The sequence below is a fragment of the Bemisia tabaci genome, chromosome 9 (assembly GCF_918797505.1).
Source record: "Bemisia tabaci chromosome 9, PGI_BMITA_v3".
In the NCBI taxonomy this organism is placed as follows: Eukaryota; Metazoa; Arthropoda; class Insecta; order Hemiptera; family Aleyrodidae; genus Bemisia; species Bemisia tabaci.
In genome coordinates, this window is record NC_092801.1 from 30,806,722 (window position 1) to 30,826,499 (window position 19,778).

General features: G+C 38.3%; 1 protein-coding gene across 1 annotated transcript; it reads left to right on the plus strand.

Annotated features, from left to right (window-relative positions):
- Window positions 1-1,371: 1,371 nt before the first annotated feature.
- On the plus strand, window positions 1,372-19,187 carry LOC109030375 (UDP-glycosyltransferase UGT5). Its single transcript, XM_019041311.2, has 6 exons — window positions 1,372-1,969; window positions 3,867-4,060; window positions 9,025-9,499; window positions 11,230-11,461; window positions 14,336-14,558; window positions 18,898-19,187. The coding sequence occupies exons 1-6, from the start codon at window positions 1,793-1,795 to the stop codon at window positions 19,178-19,180; spliced, it is 1,584 nt and encodes a 527-aa protein (XP_018896856.2). The 5' UTR covers window positions 1,372-1,792; the 3' UTR covers window positions 19,181-19,187.
- The last annotated feature ends 591 nt before the right edge of the window (window positions 19,188-19,778 follow it).

The window sequence follows — 19,778 nt, forward strand, 5'->3', positions numbered from 1 at the left end:
AGGACTCAATTAGAGTCATTTTGGAGAAAATCGTATTTTAGAGACAACATGAGCGTTCTAGAGTTAAATGAAGTCAAATGAATTAAAATATGATACTAAAATTTTGCAGTGTACTTCGAATGGAAACTTTCTTTAACATCCTGAAGAATAAATGAATCAAAAGGGTTGTACCCATTACCGACCGAACACTAAAGGGTTTTACGTAAAACAAAAACACTTAGTGTAAAACACCACAGTGTAAAACAACACATAGTGTAAGATTACACAAAACTAACGGCCTGTCGAGGCCAAGCCGGATCCTCGATATTGGATAAATTTATTTTTTGCCTTTTATGAGAAGACAGAAATTCGGAGGGTACTCACTGAATTCCCGAAATAAGAAGGGGATCTTCAAAGAGAAAATATTCAGTAATTAAGTCTGCAAACATACCTGAAACAAAAAAACAAAAGTTTATTAGGAAAAAATAAAAATAATCCATCTTAAGTGAAAAACACTACACTTATTCGGTTGAAGAAAGTGTTGAATGGTTGTAGAAATTTGTAATTAGGGGCCGTCCCTTAGTGACGTTACGCGTTTTTTCGCATTAAACTTTAGAACTTGAAACCCACTGTTTTGAAAAACAAAACTAGTCAGGGTCTAGCTTCATTATTTCGAGGAGTTGTATGATGTCACTGCTACATCTATTTTAGCCGTCAATTATACATAACTTAAATAAGTGTATTATCTCCTTTGATAGAAGGGATCAATGAACCTCTTCACTAACGACCACTGTTTCATCTTCCAAAGTCTCTGATCAAGAAAGGAGGTCTAGGAAAAACCATTCATTTACCTTCCTCCTCACTACGCGCATTTATTGAGGGAGTAAGATGTACAGAGCAATTGAGAGAGAGGACACTGGCTGGAGAGGAAAATTTCAATGAAGCATGAGCCTCTATGATGTTATGCAGTTGTGATTTCAAAATTTACACGAACAATGAGCTCCCACGATGAGCTGTGATCACAAAAATCCGCAAAATCTCATGTAAACTGACAACACTGCCAACGCCGATGTTGCCGATTTTCACGAATTTACACGTCGCTGGTTTCACGTTTTACAACATTTCAAGAGAATTTCAGCGATAGGTGCTCTGATTGGCAATTCACCGACTAACAGTTTTACAAGAATATTTATAATATATTTATGACAGTTTTAAAAATATATTTTAGCGAATCTCCGTTGAATACCTACGAAGTGACAGTAACCTCTTATAAATGTATCTTGAACAAATCTATTCTATCGGTCAGTATGATGAAATATCTTGTCTCTTTGAAACAATACGTAAAGTGTAGACTACTTCAGAAAAGTGCTACACTTAAAGTAAAGAAGCAGCAAACACTTGATTCCGGTGGAAAAGCAGACCAAGAAGAGCTCTTTGCTTACTTATAATTATTTTAAAAGCTAGGCATTCGCGCAGCGCCGGGCGCACGGGCTATAGTATAGGTAATTTCTGTGGCTGAAAAGTTCGGTTACGCAAACCAAGAAGTTTAATAGGTCCTTAAAAGATCCAAATTTGATTTTTCAAGAGATGTTATTTTTATTTGTGTTATTTCCTAATTATATCGTATGTTTTGCAAATTCCAGTGAGATCTTTATAAATTCTTAAGAACACTTTTGATCATTTTCGGCCCTTAATTTTGTTCCTCTTGCACTAAAAATTACATTTTGCCTTTGAGCTCTGAAGGTGAACAAATAACATTTCCGTGAACGTGAAACTATTATCAGTGATCTGAAGAAGAATATCCGCACTGAGGATGATTTTCCGAATTATCAGCCACATTTTGGTCCTCGCAGCCACCGGTGACGCCTACAAAATCTTGGTTTTATTCCCTATTGCCTCGTACAGTCATCAACGCCCTATTCTACCACTGATAGAGCGACTGGTTCAGGACGGTCATGAAGTGTTTGTGATCAATCCTAACAGAGTACCGGTGAGACAAATGTTGCATTTGATCGACTTGATTTTTAATTTTGATTTTCATGGACATAGCACTACCTACACTGAAAAAAAAATCTCGGTGTATTTACTAAGACAAGGGTAAAATTACCAAGAATTCAGGGTTCTATTTGATCCCAGTTTTTTCTTGGTAAAATTACCATTTATGGAATTGGTAATTTTACCGAGAAATCTCGGTAAAATTATTGACTTTCTCGGTAATTTTACTGGACCCCGGTAAAAACGCCAATATTATTTATCAACTGTGGTAGAATTACCGAGATAAAATGGCAAAGTTACCGGGAATTGATTACCAATAAAAGTGGTATTCTTACCTGAAAAAAACAGTAAAAATACCGGTTTTTAGGTAAGCTAACTACTCTGTCTTGGTAAAATTACCACAAATTGGTAAAAAAAAAGTGAGATGGTAAAGGTACCAACGGACCTTGGTAAAAACGCCGTGAATTTTTTTTCAGTGTAATGTATTGCGATTATTCATTTTTCAGAGCTTCAGACGCAAGGATACTTCTTCTATCGGCTAAAATTCTCAAATTCTCTCGGCTCAATTCTCTGACGAAAACGCATACTTCTATGAGTATTTTCTCATGAGCTCCTGCAAGCATAAAGTAATACGGATTACAAGGCTAACGTAGAAATTGAGATACGCCCTTGCGTCATTGAGGCGACGAGTTGTGAGCCCAAAATGAGATGTTAAATTGGATTTGATGGATATAGTAAGAATAAGGAACAAAGTGGAGTAATGGTGCTTATTGATCCACACAATTTCGCGGGGAAATCAAAGCCAAGAAATCCCAAAAATTACGATTAGAGTAAAAAGATTGTAACTCTAATGAGTACCAGTACCAAACTGAGGGAAGGAGGGAGGGGGGGGGGGGTGCTCACCTCAGGCAGTTTGCACTGGACTATTAAGTTGAGGTCACGCTCAGAGATCTATAACGTTATAGTTATAGATCTAAACTATGCCATATCTTTCCTCCCATTAAATACTGACCCTAAGAGTGAATATTTTGAACAGGAATGGGCCGATTTGGAATTTCTTGGTATCAATTTCGCGTAAAATTTTCCCTTAAATTTGATAGAATATTTTCAAAATTTTAACGAAAACCCCAAATGTTAAAATCACAACCCTTCGTTTACCCTCTAAGAAGTAGCCGGTTTGGCTTTGGGGCTGTGACATTTGGATTCCGTAGAGTCGATTCCCTCTTCGTCGCCCGCTGTCTACGACTGCATCCGACCTAAATAACCGAGAATAAAACCTGGTATGGGTGGTCCGGAACACCCTGCATGTATATGTCATTATAACAAGGTATATGTACAACGTAGGTATGCTCTTCCCGACCCTATCTGCCAGGACTCAGCTTTCGGTTCCCGCCGCTAGAAATGTGGCGCGTAATTTGAATTTTAACAAGTTCGCAGTCTTAGCTGAAGCAAATATGATTGTCTGCTGTTGATAAAAACGAACATAACCAGTGCAAGCAAATACTTTGAGAATAAAAATTCTTTGCTTTTAATGAGGTGATGGTACATTTCCATCAACGGCAGGCGGTCATAATTGTTTTCGGCCAAGACTGCAAAGTTGTCGATATTTTCGCGTCACAGCTCTAGCGGCGGCCGGCGGTAGCCGGAAGCCAAGTTCAAGCTGAAAGGGTCGGGAAGAGCATAACTAGGTTTCACGTACCTTGTGTAAGTGCATTTATATAAATGAGCCAGAAATAGTGATTCCATACTGAAAAATACAATGTGTGTTACTTTTCATTCAACAATTACCTAGAATATGTTGAGTAATGTACTACGTCCCAGTCCAACATGCGTGTTTTTGAACTATGTGAACGATGATGCATGAAAAAGCACATTTTCCGTTTAATGTACAGGGATTGGAAAATCACGCTAACTACACACATGTCGACACTTCTTTTACTTATGAATTCCTCAAAGATCCGAAGAAAGAAGGTTTTATCGACTTCCAACAAAAGCTGACCAAATGGAAAATGACTCAACAATTCGAACTTTGGGCAAACACTATCACAAAAATACTCCGCAGTGAAAACTTCCTAAACTTTAAACAGTAAGTATCATTCTTACGTAAGTAATTTGATACATATTAGCCATATTCTGAAAATAATTGTTTGAAATGGTTATAAGCATCGTAGTTTTACCAGGCATTCTCAAAACATAACCCATTTCCTTCGTTTGGTCACCCCAAGTGGTCAAAAAATATCTCTAAATGACGAACTCGAGCTGGCACTCGGCAGACAAGTTTATTTTTAGAGATCTTACTCGATCAGAGTCAGCTATATAAAATGTCATGTAACCTCATAAAGTGAAATTTCATGAACTTTATTTGTGAAATTCTTCAAGATTCCTGCAGTGGGCTCAATATATGTTACAATACGCATAGAAACAATAAAATCATAATTGTGTAAAAAATATCGTTTATCAGTCCAATTTCGAAGTTGCTAACGGAAATCTCGGGTTATTGTTGCAAGCTCATAAGCAGCCCTTAAAATACTCTTGGAGTTTTGCGAAGAATGAAATTCCACCTTTCAGCGAAATGAAATGGCATACCGCGTAATTAGTTGGGATGGTTTAAAAAACCGCACCTGCCACTCTCTGGGCTAGGTCTATTATTATTATACATTAATCGCACTGCATTCTGCAATTTCCTGGCTCAGTTTAAAAACAACATATATACCATTAGTTTTTCTATGCCCATAAGCGTGTTTACTGGTGCGCCAGATATTCTAAGGTTGTACTTTGAATCAGCACCTAAGTATTCGTAAATGGAGAATTTGCATTCTAATTTTTTATTGCTTAATCTAGTAGAGCGGATAAGCATAACAATCGTGCATTTCTGGAAGAAAGCATGAAACTTTCAGGATATCATCTTTACCTATAGAAGGTTCAATTTCGCAAGTGAGCCCAAAATTCTGAGGTCATGGGGGCCGGGGGGGCAGGGGGTCCTGATTTCGCTATGTTTTGCCGAATTTTCGCGTTGAATCATTGTTAGAACGCCGTTAACAATGTAAAATGTAATCAAAACTTGAGTAAACATCATTAGTAGGTTCTCTCAAACAGTATCCTAAAATGTTATCACCGTCCGATCCCGGAGCACCCCTCAAAATGCCTAAAATTCAAAATGGCGCCCATAATAAAGCCTCCGGAATATCGGTGTTTTCACTTGTGCATATCCTGTCATGTGAGGTATCATTTTCCATGTAATTTTGGTCGCAGATTTCATATTTGAAGTCAAAACAACCCCCCGGTCAAAATTGGTGCCCTTAATCCAAGATGGCGGCCAAATTTTAAAGGCAGGAGGGTGCATTTTTTCAAATTTTTACGTGATAAGGCAAGTGATATGTCATTTTCCATGTAATTTTGGTCGCAAATTTCATATTTGAAGTCAAAACAACCCCCCGGTCAAAATTGGTGCCCCCATTCCAAGATGGCGGCCTAATTACAATGGCAGGAGGGTGCATTTTTTCAAATTTGTACGAGGTAAGGCAAGTGATATGTCATTTCCTATGTAATTTTGGTCGAAGATTTCGTTAATGAAGTAAAAAAAGTTCTCCGTTCAAAATTGGTGCCCCAAATCCAAGATGATGGCCAAATTTGAAAGGCAGGAGTGTGAATTTTTATGAGAAAAAAAATCACGTGAGATGACAAGTGAAGTATCAATTTATACGCATTTTTAGTCAACAAAACGAATCTAAATGAAATGTAAAAAAAAATCTTTTACACAAAAATGAAAAGAGATAATCAAGATGTTTGCCATCATGGCTGACATGTGAAAAGTGATGAGCCACTAATAGTGAGGAGTCTTCCTGATTACTGCACAAAAACTCTGAACTCAATTTCAGATGCCCTAGACGTACTGGTACGTACGGTACGTAGGTACCGAAAATAATATAGAAAACTTTCTGTCGGTTTCAGATGGTGGGTCTCTACTCCATTGAGTGCGATCAAAACATAGGTATACTTACAAATCCATTGCACAAACCTATGTTCCATCAAATTGATGAGCAGACACAAATGTTTCTTTGCGTTTTCGAAGTGATGTTAAACGCGCAAAATCCAAGATGATCGGTGTTCTTGCATGCGTTAACTGGTTACAATTCAACCCTTCACATTCATAAAATAGAAACAGCAACTTTATTCTGTACGCTTTTATCTGATCCTTACCGGCAAGAATTTAAAGAAAGGTTCTTGGAACCTAATCAAAACCATGAGCGGATATGAAGAGCTGGGAAAGAGTAAATCGATGGTGAAACTGCTTAAATACGTATTTCGGTTTGCGGTATTGCAGATTTCTTGTCATACTTACTCCAGTTCCTTCATCAAAAAATATTGAACGGCATTTCTTGAAAACTTCGCTTGTTTTTACTCTCAATGTGAGGAATATTCTGTAAAAATTTCAAGCCATGATGTTGGTTTGGTCCCCTTTCAAAAAATAAAATAGTAGCGAATATTTTGAAATCCCGCAACAAAGATACGCACTTTTGCTGTTTCATCGTCGATATATTACTCCTCTACGGTAGCCAAAAAAATGTGACTTTCGACGATCTCCGTCATCACATATCGAAGGAAAAAGTTCCAGCTTTCAAATTCTTCATTCAATTAGAGAAATTACCCTCGACATCATCAGCAATGAAGTAGGTAACATTAATTTTGGAGCTACTTTTATCCTTAACTTAGGATGGGATGAAGTGATCTGGCTGCTTGTTTGTCTTTGGGGATGGGGATGGATGAATAAAAACAAGGAGCTTCATCCTATTTTAAGTGACATGCCACTAGCTCCTAGAATCGCCGCTTAAAATTATCCGGTGTAATTGTAAGAAAGGGAGTGACACCATGCTGTACTTTCAAGAAAATAATCTTTTCGTTCTTAGACTCATGCAGAAGTTCTGAAGACTCCAACTGTAAAAACCTAAAGAACCGTAGGAGGAAGATCCTGAAGAGCCTGACTGGGAATGTGAATCAGCATGTGTTGATTAAGATTTTCTCCTACACTGACTGGAGAGGGTACGACAGGTGCGTTGCGTGAAACGTTATCTTTATTGAGATATTATATGGGCTTAAAAATGAATAAAATAACTCATTATGTATATGCTCCTGTTAACAGCATTACTAACGTGGACGGCCAAACTGATCACTCTCTTAATTATCTCGTCTCATTTTTGTGTAAAGGATTTTTTTTACATTTCATTTAGATTCGTTTTGTTGACTAAAAATGCGTATAAATTGATACTTCACTTGTCATCTCACGTGATTTTTTTTTTCTCCTAAAAATTCACACTCCTGCCTTTCAAATTTGGCCACCATCTTGGATTTGGGGCACCAATTTTGACCGGAGGACTTTTTTTACTTCATTAACGAAATTTGCGACCAAAATTACATAGGAAATGACATATCACTTGCCTTACCTCGTACAAATTTGAAAAAATGCACCCTCCTGCCATTGTAATTTGGCCGCCATCTTGGAATGGGGGCACCAATTTTGACCGGGGGGTTGTTTTGACTTCAAATATGAAATTTGCGACCAAAATTACATGGAAAATGACATATCACTTGCCTTATCACGTAAAAATTTGAAAAAATGCACCCTCCTGCCTTTAAAATTTGGCCGCCATCTTGGATTAAGGGCACCAATTTTGACCGGGGGGTTGTTTTGACTTCAAATATGAAATCTGCGACCAAAATTACATGGAAAATGATACCTCACATGACAGGATATGCACAAGTGAAAACACCGATATTCCGGAGGCTTTATTATGGGCGCCATTTTGAATTTTAGGCATTTTGAGGGGGTGCTCCGGGATCGGACGGTGATAACATTTTAGGATACTGTTTGAGAGAACCTACTAATGATGTTTACTCAAGTTTTGATTACATTTTACATTGTTAACGGCGTTCTAACAATGATTCAACGCGAAAATTCGGCAAAACATAGCGAAATCAGGACCCCCTGCCCCCCCGCCCCCATGACCTCAGAATTTTGGGCTCACTTGCGAAATTGAACCTTCTATAGGTAAAGATGATATCCTGAAAGTTTCATGCTTTCTTCCAGAAATGCACGATTCTGGGAACTTTTCCCCCTTATCCGCCCTACTAATCTGAAAGTGCTTAAAAAGCTGATTTCACAGTATTTTTTACACTTTTTTGTGATATGGGAAACAGTATAAACATAGATTTAAAAGTGAGGAAATGCACCGCCTAGTGACGTCATCTGGAGGCAATCCCCACTTAAACACACGTATTTTAGCAAATTCGATCATTTCGTCTTATCCTCTCCAATAAAATTGCTCAATTTTTGAACTAAGGGTATCCTCGTGTTCAGTTCACTCAGTAGTTTCCACTTAAACACGAAATTCATCAAATTTCATACACCTGCAAAGCCTCTATTGATTGTATTGTTCATCCTTTGTTTGTTTGCCTTTACTCTAAATTGAATCAGTGAGTTCGAAAACACACCAACTCGGGTTTTTTTCGATTTTCACTTTTTTACGGTTTAGTAACACTTATGGATAGAAGCATCTGTACGCAAAAGGAAATTTCGAAATTGCAATCGGAAGTGCTCGAAACAGCGACGGGAAAAGGGAAAAATCGAAGTGTTTCATTGGAAATACCAATTTTTGGCCATTTCAAGGGAGACGGGTGACCATCCGATTTTGCGGTTTTCTTTTTTCGGTTTCGTATACCTTGCACCAACAAGTTATATAAATATTCAAGCATTATTCAGATCAAAAAATGTAAATTTTTCAGGGCAGACTATGAAAAATCAGTATCTGAATGTCGGTGAGAACGAAAACACACCAACTCAGAAATTTTTAAACGCTTAATTCTCTGTCATCAAACATGGCGTATCGATTTCAACTTGGTGCTTTACAAAGTCTCTAAGTACTTGTCCTTTGGCACCAGAAAGGTTTTTCTTAAACTAAGTTCTTAGCCCGCTGCGCAGGTTTAGGTGTTTCCTGAACAATTTTTTTTCCGAGTTGATGTGTTTTCGAACTCACTGATTCAATTCTCTTCCAGGCGCGTGGAGTCCGAGAACATCCAATTCGACGTGGCCATCCAAGACACCTGGGACACCCCGTACTTCTGCGCGATAGTCCGACTCCTGACCCGTTCCGCCCCGATCATCTCTTTGGCGACGGTGTCCGTGGACCCTCTCGTTGAACCCCTCTTGGGCACCCCGTACCACTTGTCCTTCACGCCGTCGCTGTTCGACCCCTACACAGACAAGATGACCCTGTGGCAGCGCCTGGAGAACTGGTTCTCGCACCACTACATAGTCCAGAGACTCATGGGCACGATGGAGGAGGTTGCGCGGCGGCATTTCAGGGACCAGTTCGGGAGGGATAGCGAGAGCCTCGTCGAGGGATGCTGCTCCAACATCAGTCTCAACTTGATCGCGTCCAACTCGCTGTACTTCTACCCGAGGCTTCTCGGGCCCAACGTCATCGAGCTGGGGCCGCTGCATCTCAAACCACCCAAGGCGCTGCCAAAGGTAAATGGGCCAGTTGCGCTGGTCACAGAATCGTGTTTTAATGGTTGATTCTTGTAGATTAGCTGAAAATAAATAGATCTGTCCAAACAGCAACTTTCCACGTTCAATATTAACCGAGATATCGCGCCGTGAAAAACTCGATTTATGACGTCATCCACCGCGGTAATACATACCATGTTATGCACGACCGCGGTGAATGACGTCAAATACCCGACTTTTTAAAGGACGATATCTCGGTTAATATTCAAAGAAGAAAGTTGCTGTTTGGATGGACCTTATTGTTTTAAGCTAATGTATAAGAATCAAGCATTAAAACACGGTTCTGCATGTGACCAGCGCAACTGGCCTATTGGACTTATATCAAAAGGAACTAAATCAAGTATTGTGATGACTTGAGTCCTGGCATGCATCATGCATACGTTCTTACGGATCTTGGGGCTCAGGTCATGATGGATTTAGTTCCTTTTGATTTAAAAACGTCAAATTGGACTATATTTGGACCTAGTGACGGCAGAGGGATCTACATTCATTCTGGTATAAACTCTGAGATCCATAAGAATTCATTCAGAACATAGCTCATGTTATCTTCTTCTAACCAAAGCATCAAAAGCTCCAAGCAACGTTTCTAAATTTCCGTCGCCATTTCATTTTTTTACAGAGAAATTTTTTTTTTTTTTTTTTTTTTTTTTTTTTTTTTTTTTTTAAAGAAATTTTATTTAAATATATCGTAACTACTACAAGTGTTTCTTGTATCTATCTACGTGGCTTAAAACTAAAACTTAACAAACTGCATTAATTTTATATGTTAACGTTAGATAATACTATGATACAGAGAAATTGTTCAACGAATCCGTCCGAAAATTTCATTGAATTTTTTGTGCTGCCGATAAAATTCAGTGAAAGCAAACAGATTTAACCAACAATTTTCCTCAAATGGCGGCGGGAATTTTGAAACATCGTATGGCGCTTGTGATACTTTAACTGGAGGATGACGGTGTGACAATGGATACAGTTCATTTTGATTGAAATACGTCAAATTGGACTAACTATATTTCGACTTAATTCAGGCAGAGGGATTTACATCCATTCTGATATGCGCTCTGAGATCCATAAGAATACTGCACAACAGGGCTCATGTCACAATAAATACAGTTCCTTTTGATTCAAATTTATCAAATTGGACCATATTTGGACTATTAAGGGAAAAGGATGAGTATCCTTTCTGATATGAGCTCTGAGATCCATAAAAAAACATGTACAACATGGTTTACGTCAGAATGGATATAGTTCCTATTGATAATGAGTTCATTCTTTCATAAGGAACTGGTATCTCTCACTCATGCTAATGAACAGATACCTACATGAGTCAAGTAGTATCCAATGATACGAGTCGTACGTATCCAATGATACGACGTATCATTTGGACCTATTCCAATCAAAAGGAACTAAATGCACTGAGACAAAGGTTTTGAGACTCAGTGGCGAGACGTGAATGATCGATTATCGATATTTCCCCATTCGAAGCTATGGGGAGGAATCAATTATTAAGGTGTTCGTTACGAGTATCCTGTTCATCGATCCAATTCCATCGATTTAACTGTCAGATCAATCTGTATGTAGAACAGTACGCCACAACCTTGCTGAGACTCATAAAGGCACATACAAGATTCTAGCAGCAAAAGAGCATATCACCTAGTTCTATAATAACTCATTTTTATGTGTTTTCGCAGAACTTGCTGGATTGGATGGACGGAGCGGAAGAAGGGATAATATATTTCAGTCTCGGGAGCAACATGAAGAGCAAAGCTCTGCCAGAGAATGTGCGAGGCAACCTGTTGAGATTTTTCCGGGAGTTGCCACCTGGCTACAGAGTCTTGTGGAAATGGGAGCTGGATGGGAAAATTCCGGGACAATCCGACAATATTTTGCCCCAACAATGGCTTCCACAGGACAGTATCCTCGGTAAGAGCTGTCTTATTAGATATTAAAATACATTTTTCTGTAAAATAATATTGCATTTATACGTAGAATATACCCAATGAACGCATTTTGGTCAGTTTGAAACTGATCAACACGAATATTACGTTTAAGACCTTGAGTGAGGTCTATCATCTTTTTTTTTTTTTTTTTTTTTTTTTTTTTTTTTTATTTGGTACTATATACAGATTAAATATAAAGTACAATATAGTGATCAGACCCAAAAGGTCTTTTTACACTTATTTTTAAAACTGTAAAATAATAATTTACAATACAATTGATGAGGCACTTTTAGAAAATTACTATTGGAACAGAATTGGTAGAGAAAAGTAGATGCAAAATTAAAGTGAAAAATTAAGAAAAGAAAAGAAAAATTAAGCGTTAAAATTAAACATAAAGGGAAAAAAAGTAAAATACAATAAGTTAATCGAGAATATTGAAATGTAGTAGACAGATAAATTGTAAATATTAGAGTGAAATAAGTGGTAAAAAGTGCTAAAATACCTAACTGTAATAACATGTGCATAAATAAACTATTTTACTAGAAATTTTTGTCTTTATTGTTGGGATATTCCCTTGCCGACAAGGGTAGAGGGGAATAGAGCCCGTAAATTGAAGATGCTATTTAAGTTTTGCGGAAGTCAGGTGTGTAAAGTTCGTGTGGCTTCCTGCGCTTTAAACGTCTGGTCTCCCCTGCCCAGTCCAGAAGCTTAATTGCCTCTGGATTGGGATGGGATTCCAGACGCTCTTCATACCTTCCGTACATACGGGAGATGAAAACGTCCAGACTTTCTAAGCCGAGTTCAGATCTGATATCCTCGTTCCTCATATACCATGGAGCGTTTGCTATTTGTCTTAAAATTTTGTTCTGGACCGTTTCCATCTTCTGTATGTTGGAATTGGCAGCGCAGGCCCACAGCTGACTGGCGTATGCCCAAATTGGCCTTATCATGGACTTGTATAATAAGATTTTATTATTTAAACTAAGTTTAGATTTCTTACCGAATAACCAATACATTTTTAACAGTTTAAGTTCAATTTGCTTCTTTTTCCTAGAAATATGTTCAGCATAGTTCAGTTTAGAGTCCATGATAAGGCCAAGGTATCTGGCTGCTTGCGATTGGGGTATAGCTTGTCCATTTAGCATTAGTGGAATATGGACAAAGTTCCTAAGTGTGAAAACCACGTTTTCAGACTTGTTTGGATTTAACTTGGACCCGTCAGCATTCGTCCATTCCTCGATTTCATCCAGGCTGGTCTGCAGCATGTCCACAGTTTCCTCGTAAGAAGGGGCGCTCGCGAAGACCGAAGTATCGTCCGCGAACACACCCAGCTCAGAGTTTCCTTTAGGTTTTGGAATATCTGCTGTGAACAAGCTATACAGAAGGGGTGATAGAACAGACCCTTGTGGAACGCCAGCTCTTATTGGTTTAAACTCGGAATATGCGTCCTCGAAACGCACCCTGAATTCTCTATCAGTTAGATATGAAGCTATAAGCTTGGTGTGATTTCCAGGAAGCACCTTCGCGAGTTTCTCAACGAGACGCTGGTGGTTTACTCTATCGAAGGCCTGGGTGAAGTCCAGGAACACCCCATTGCAGAAATGCCCCCTCTCCAGTGCCTTCATAACGAAGGAGGTAACTCTGTGAAGCTGTTCAATCGTACTGTGCTTAGCACGAAATCCAAACTGCTCTTTGATGATCAGATTTTTTTTATTTGCTATTTTTAATAGCCTTTTGATATACAGTTTTTCGAAGATTTTCCCTAGAACGGGAAGTAGGGAAATTGGGCGATATGAGGCCGGGTCAGATGCCGGTTTACCGCTTTTAAGTATTACGATAATTTCAGCCTTTTTCCACTGGAGAGGGATATATTTCAGCCTGATGACCGCGTTGTAAATTGCAACCAATTTCTTGATTACAACTGCGGGTAGCTGTTTCACGATAATCCCCGATACCAAGTCGAAACCGGGCGCTTTCCTGAGTTTGGTCTTGTACTTGATCTCGTTGAATATCTCATCATGACTAATTTTATTGATCTTTTTATCGGGGAGGAAGCGGATATTCGAATAGTCGGTCTATCATCTGAAAATGAGTCTTCACTGTAACGTGGAGAAGAATGAGAACTAAAAAATATTGACAATTCTTTATTAATCGAATTTACACATGGTTTCATCAAAGTATCAACTAGAGCAAATTGAATGTAGACTCTTTTTCAATCGTTACAGTACATCTGCATTTTGCGTAAGTGTGATGAATGGGCGTGACTATAGTTTTTGGAGAATTTGATGAAGAGTCAGCTGACTCTGAAAGAAAACATTAATTTTGTTCAAAGGATTATTAAAAGAACCTTCTTATTTATGCAAGAGAAACAAAACTGGAAAAGTTTTATCTTACAGCATTATACAAATTCCCGCAGTTATTATCATCTACATCTGACCGACCTATGGTATTCATGGGGTGCCATTAATGATGTCTGATGATGGTATTGATGATGTTTGTCGCATTAGAGCGTCTTATAATTTTCTGCCGCGCTAAGTAAGAACGCCGTAAATCCATCAAGATTTTCCCACGTTTTTTGGAACTTAACATTGTATCATATAAAAACCGTTTCACCCGCACGCACATCAAATTTTCAGGTAAGTTCTTGATAGTATTTGCAAAAGAATTCAGTAAAAACATTGTCCCAAGGTACAAAAGTTTTTTTGCTATGATACACTGTTTCCAAAAAATGTAAAATGGCGTTTACGGCGTTTTTGCGTCGCACGGCAGTTTTCTCCTCCTCTGGTCATCGTTGTTTTTATTATTTATTCAATAAATAAAGGTTTATAGAATAATTTTTGACTATACTTTTTTACAGCTCATCCTAAAATTAGACTATTCGTTACTCAAGGAGGACTCCAAAGTTTTCAAGAAGCGGTTCACTTCGGAGTGCCCATGGTCGGAATTCCGTGGATAGTGGATCAATTCTGCCAAGTGGCGAAAATTGTTGATGCCCAAATCGGAGTCCAATTGAATCCGGAGGATCTTCATTCGTTCGAGAGAATTAAGGAAGCATTTGAGACAATTTTACATGATAAAAGGTCGGTGAAGCGAATATATTTGAAATAAAGAATAATTCCTCCAAAGATCAAGGCATTCTGAGATGAAATACGTTGTTAACACAAAAGGGATTTAAGGTATTCACCAATCCTAAGAGGCAAGCATTTTATCAACAATTTTATTTTAATATGATGCAAGTATTTGCTTGGATATGTATTTTAAAAATATATATATATGTCGCAGTCAATTAGCAACGCCGACAATTTGTGAGCGGTTCACAAGTTGTTTCAATGAATCGCAAAAATGCGCATCGGCATAATGCAATTTTTAAGGGTTATGGTCTTCATAAGTATTAACTCGGCTTGAAGCGCCTTCAATTTTTGTGATACTCTACGCTTTGTCACGATGTTCGTTTAGTTGCCTGTCCGATCTCAACCCAACAATGTCACGGAGCTCGCACAACACGCTCCTCTGAGTCTGCATATTCCTTTCATATTTTTAAGGATGGAAAAGTGTCTATTCACATTGAAGGCAACATAATCAGCACTCTAATGCTGTTCTTATATCTTTAAATTTTATGATTTTCTATATTTATTCACCACTGGCTTGTAAATTGCCGGCGATTGCCGATTGCCTGTGACGTATACACTACATTGTTAAAACAAGAGAAAGCAAAGAATCGAAAGATTCAACATCAAAACACACTGAACTTGTTTTATTGATTGAGTTTTCATTATCATGTTGATAGAATGTACCCTTCAATCAATATTGGCGCGTATACGTAGTATACCGCCTTTGCGATCGTTTCGACCCCCCACTCGATACAATAACCGAGTCCCTTAGTTCCTTACCGAAAAGTGACTACCGCGAACTTCTAAGATTTTCCAAAGCGTGTAAAAAGTTTATTTATCCGTCAATAATTATGATTTAAAGTTGTTTCTCATTCTGGGGCTCATTAGTTTATGTGCAGTGAATACCAAGAGTCTACGTTACTTGGTTTTTTTTTAAAAAAACCTTAGAATGCGACGCGCTGATTTAAAATATGCATATATAAGCAGAAGCAAGCGAACTGATTCGAGAATGGCTGATCAGGTCGGCACTCGTTGAATAAGAATTTCACTTCTTCGTTTTGTTTAAAACGTTTCTTTGACAGATCTCCATACCCCTGTTATCCTTTTCAAAATTTGGTACCCCTTGTTCTGATAGCCAGGGCCAGCAGGATAGTGGTAAGTGCAATCTGTGATGAGCCTCGAGACTCATTAGACCATGTGCTAACCGTGGCCCATACAGAAATTCACTCCCCTATCATGCCAAAACAGGGCACAGGCAGGCACAAAACCCAGGTAGTGTCCCGATCGTGGCTCGGTTCCCCGCATTGCTTCCCAGCTGAAGAACAAAAGGCGACCCTCGCGGCCCTCGCCACAGTCAGACCTAATTACTTTCACTTGATTACCCATTTGACCGTCACGCTGGGATCCATCAAATTTTCGAAAAACTTGTTTCGCGAGTACTAAGTAATTTTTTCCTTACTCTCCGTTCAAAGACGAATTGAAAGAGGTCTCATTCATAAAAATCGGCCGAATAGAAGAGAAGTTACAGTATTCGAAATCCGAAGAAATCAACGACACTTCTCCATAGAAAAAATAAAATGAAGGGGAAAAAAGAAATGTATAAATTACAATTAAATATAATTGACCTCAGAATTTGGCAAGCAATTCAACTATATAACGGAGAAAAAATTGGGAGAAATTACAAAAAATTCGCCTCTTGCAAGGGGCTTCCTTGTAAGAATTTTGATCTGAAGGCAAGGATTGAATACCAGCGCAGTACTCGATACAATACATGGTGTGCCTGAACGAATATTTTTTTTGTGTGTCAAAATCGAAAATTCTTTATATTTTTTAACTACAGTGTCTCTTGAGTCGTTTAAGCCAAAAAAAAAATTCCGTCAAGATTCTGGAAAGTAAAGGCGCTAGTATTCTGGGGCTATGTATCCTAACTGTGTCCACACATGGTTTCTGTTCAGCATATCCATGTGTAAGTATTTTTACACGTAGAATCTAATTTTCACATCAGGGAGTCGACACATCTCGATTTTTTCGATTTTATACGGAAAATTGATGGTTTTTCGGGATTGAAATTACTATTGTTTCATGAAAAATAAATGCACCCAAAATGACTATAGCTTATTGATTTTTATATATTTGCACCCACGAAATTGGTTGGTAAATTCAACGAGTGAGTGTATCGACTTGGTATATCGAGTTTCTGCAATTTTTTACGGCAAATCGGTAGATTTTCGGGATGTAGATTGCTTACTTCCAATTCATGAATGAATAAAGCATGGACATGGTTGAACTTCTTTGCATGGAAATACCTTTAAAATAACAAAATCAAGACATATTTAATGCAATTTCATTTATATCGAGTCAATTTCTTTTCAATAATATATCGGGATTTATAATAGGTGCCGGTGATTTGGATATTTTAGCCCCAAAAATACCTTTAAATCGACTGTATCTTCCAGGAGTTCGACAGAATTTTTCCTTTCTTCGCTTCAATTATTCCGTAGCACTTTTCTTTAAGAATCTGATAAGATATTGCTGGGGGCAGATCAAAAAACCTAAACTCGTTCGAATGGCTTTCTACATTCACAATACACGGTCTCGTCAAAGTGCGTCGTTGAAGAGTTGGATCGTATGAATTCTCTTGTTGTGCTACTTGGCTATTTTGAAATCGAAACTAAAATGAAAACTAGAGGGGTTGATATGTGTGAGTTAATGACGCGCCTTACCATACATTGTGTTGGAGTTCACTGCTTGTTTTTTTATATCCTTCCATAACAAGTTTCGGATATAGTTAATCATGTGTTTAATATGTATGACCCAATGATTACGGCGTTTATTGAATGTTTCACAATTGTCTTGTAGAGAATTTTTTCAGTGACAAAAACAAGTCTACAGAAAAAAACAATTTGTCCGATCTTTTTTTAATAGTCCACGTAAAAATTCATGGAATCATTGGTTTACCCTGGTAAAAATTGGCAGTAGAATGTGTGTTCCAAAATACTATTGACCTAAAACCGGTTGTAAGATTTCCAATAGCTTCTGTAGCCGGCTGTACAATATCTTATAGCTTTTTATGGCCGATGGCGATTAAGCAACAGCCAGACGATAACGTTTATGCTAAACGTTACTAAATACGGATACTAGGACTTAGTTAGTTTTTGGACTACCGCTCTCTTTTTGTGCCGTAGTCATGCCTGTCATTCTTAATATGTTGGAGAGCATTCGATTTCTTATGATACTGTGCAATACCTCTGGTGTGAAATAGTTGCTTCAGATGCCGTGGCACGCTGCGGCGGGCGGGCGGGCGGAGAGTACGAAACGCGCATTGGCGCCTACAAACCTAACAGGGATACTTCACGCGTTGCGCGATGCGTGAAGTATCCCTGTTAGGTTTGTAGGCGCCAGTTCGTCGCCGCTCCGCTTTGTGTTACGCTCTAATATTTAATCTCACGAAGTCAGCGTTTTTCAACTCATGATTCTGAAATGTTTGCACACTCTGTATGGATTATTCTCATTTTAATTGATGAAAAAAAAAATGTGTTTTAAAGGAAAATATGATGTATATTTTGTAAACATTAAGGTAGTTCCGTGAAAAACTTAATGATTTCCAAAGCACACGAATTTCTACACAATTTCTTATAGCCTCTTATAGCCAATGGCGATAAATTGTAAAGCCCGGCGATAGGGACTATAGCCCGACTGTATACTTTTTTATCGCTTCGTATAACCCGGCTATATGATTTGCTCCGCTTTCTACAGCCAGCTATATGATTTTCTATAGCCTTTTTTAGTCGGCTATAAGAACTCCTATGGTATTTTGAAACGCAGCTCTTGTCGCCAATTTTTACCAGGGTCGCATTTTTTGTGGTGAGGTTTCTGAGTGCTGGACACAATATTTACTTCACTTTTTTTGAACACCTTCAGTGAAAAGTTTTTTAAACAAATTTTCAACAATATCCGCACTCTGAAAAATTTGGAGCCTGAAGGTTCCAAGTTGAGGTTTTTCAACAACTCGGCTCAGTTGTCAACTCAGTTTATCAAACAACTTGGCTTCAGCCAAGTTATTTTGACAGTTTGACACGCAATTCCCAACTCTCGGTAGCTTAGCCGAGTCGCAGCAGTTGGAACCGAAAATCTCGACTCTAAATTCTGAGTATTTTGGAGTGTCAATATTGCCCACAATTTTCCTTACCATAGAATTTTGAAAGGAAAATTAAAAACGATTTTCTTAGAATGCCCTTATCCCTGAAATGGCTCGAAAAGTAGGGACTTCATTCAAGCCTGTGGGATAAATATTTGACTCTTCTTCCAGCTATGCGAGAAACGTGAAGAAGCTATCCGCCATCTCACACGATTTCACTTCTCAGTCGATGGACAAGGCGGTGTTTTGGATACAGCACGTAGCCCGGCACAAAGGAGCTGCACATTTAAGACCAGCAACCGCTGATTCAACACTATTTGAGTATCTCTGCCTCGACATCTTATCTGTGATATTAATTTTTAGTAGTGGTATTTTGATTGTAATTTACGCTGCTTGTACATTTTTAATATCAAAATATGTTCAAAAAGTGTCTATAAAATTAAAACGATCTTAATTTATTACGTTTGAGAATTATTCTTGCAATGAATCAGAGTTGAGTGGAAATCACCTCCAAAATTGCGCTCAAAAATTTGGAAACCGCGTCATATCCTAATGAGTATTTCTACTCCTACAGAATCAAACATTTTACGCTCTTTTACGTGCAAACTCTCCAATTCGAACTTGAAATTTTGTAGATACATTCTCTTCAAGACACATTTTTAGAGAAACGACAAAAAAGACACTAGATTTCTCCATCCGTATTTTTACAACATAGTAATCGCGCTGGCCCCTCTTTACTAAATGCGATCCATTTCTTTTCCTTCCTTTACATAGATTGCATTTAGCAAAAAGAAACCAGCGCAATTACAGTGTCGTAATAATGTTGTTTCTTCATAATTATCTGAAAAAGGGATCTGAATAAGGAACGGCAACCCACGAGGGACCCGATAGTTAGTCCATCATGTTCTCCCTCAGTCTACAGGAACCATCCATTTCAACGCATAGGATAGCTCTATATTCCCTACGTCTTCTTTGTCTACTGCTTTGTCTATCAATTTCAATAATCGGCCCACAGGCGAGGAAAAAAGTATACGGAACGCATTGAAACTGTG

Bases quoted from the DNA above. Each gene is read 5' to 3' on its own strand.
- LOC109030375 (XM_019041311.2), top strand. From the start codon at position 1,793: ATGATTTTCCGAATTATCAGCCACATTTTGGTCCTCGCAGCCACCGGT. The intron at 4,061-9,024 runs GTAAGTATCATT...ATTCTCTTCCAG, and splicing joins AACTTCCTAAACTTTAAACA to GCGCGTGGAGTCCGAGAACA. The intron at 11,462-14,335 runs GTAAGAGCTGTC...ACTTTTTTACAG, and splicing joins TCCACAGGACAGTATCCTCG to CTCATCCTAAAATTAGACTA.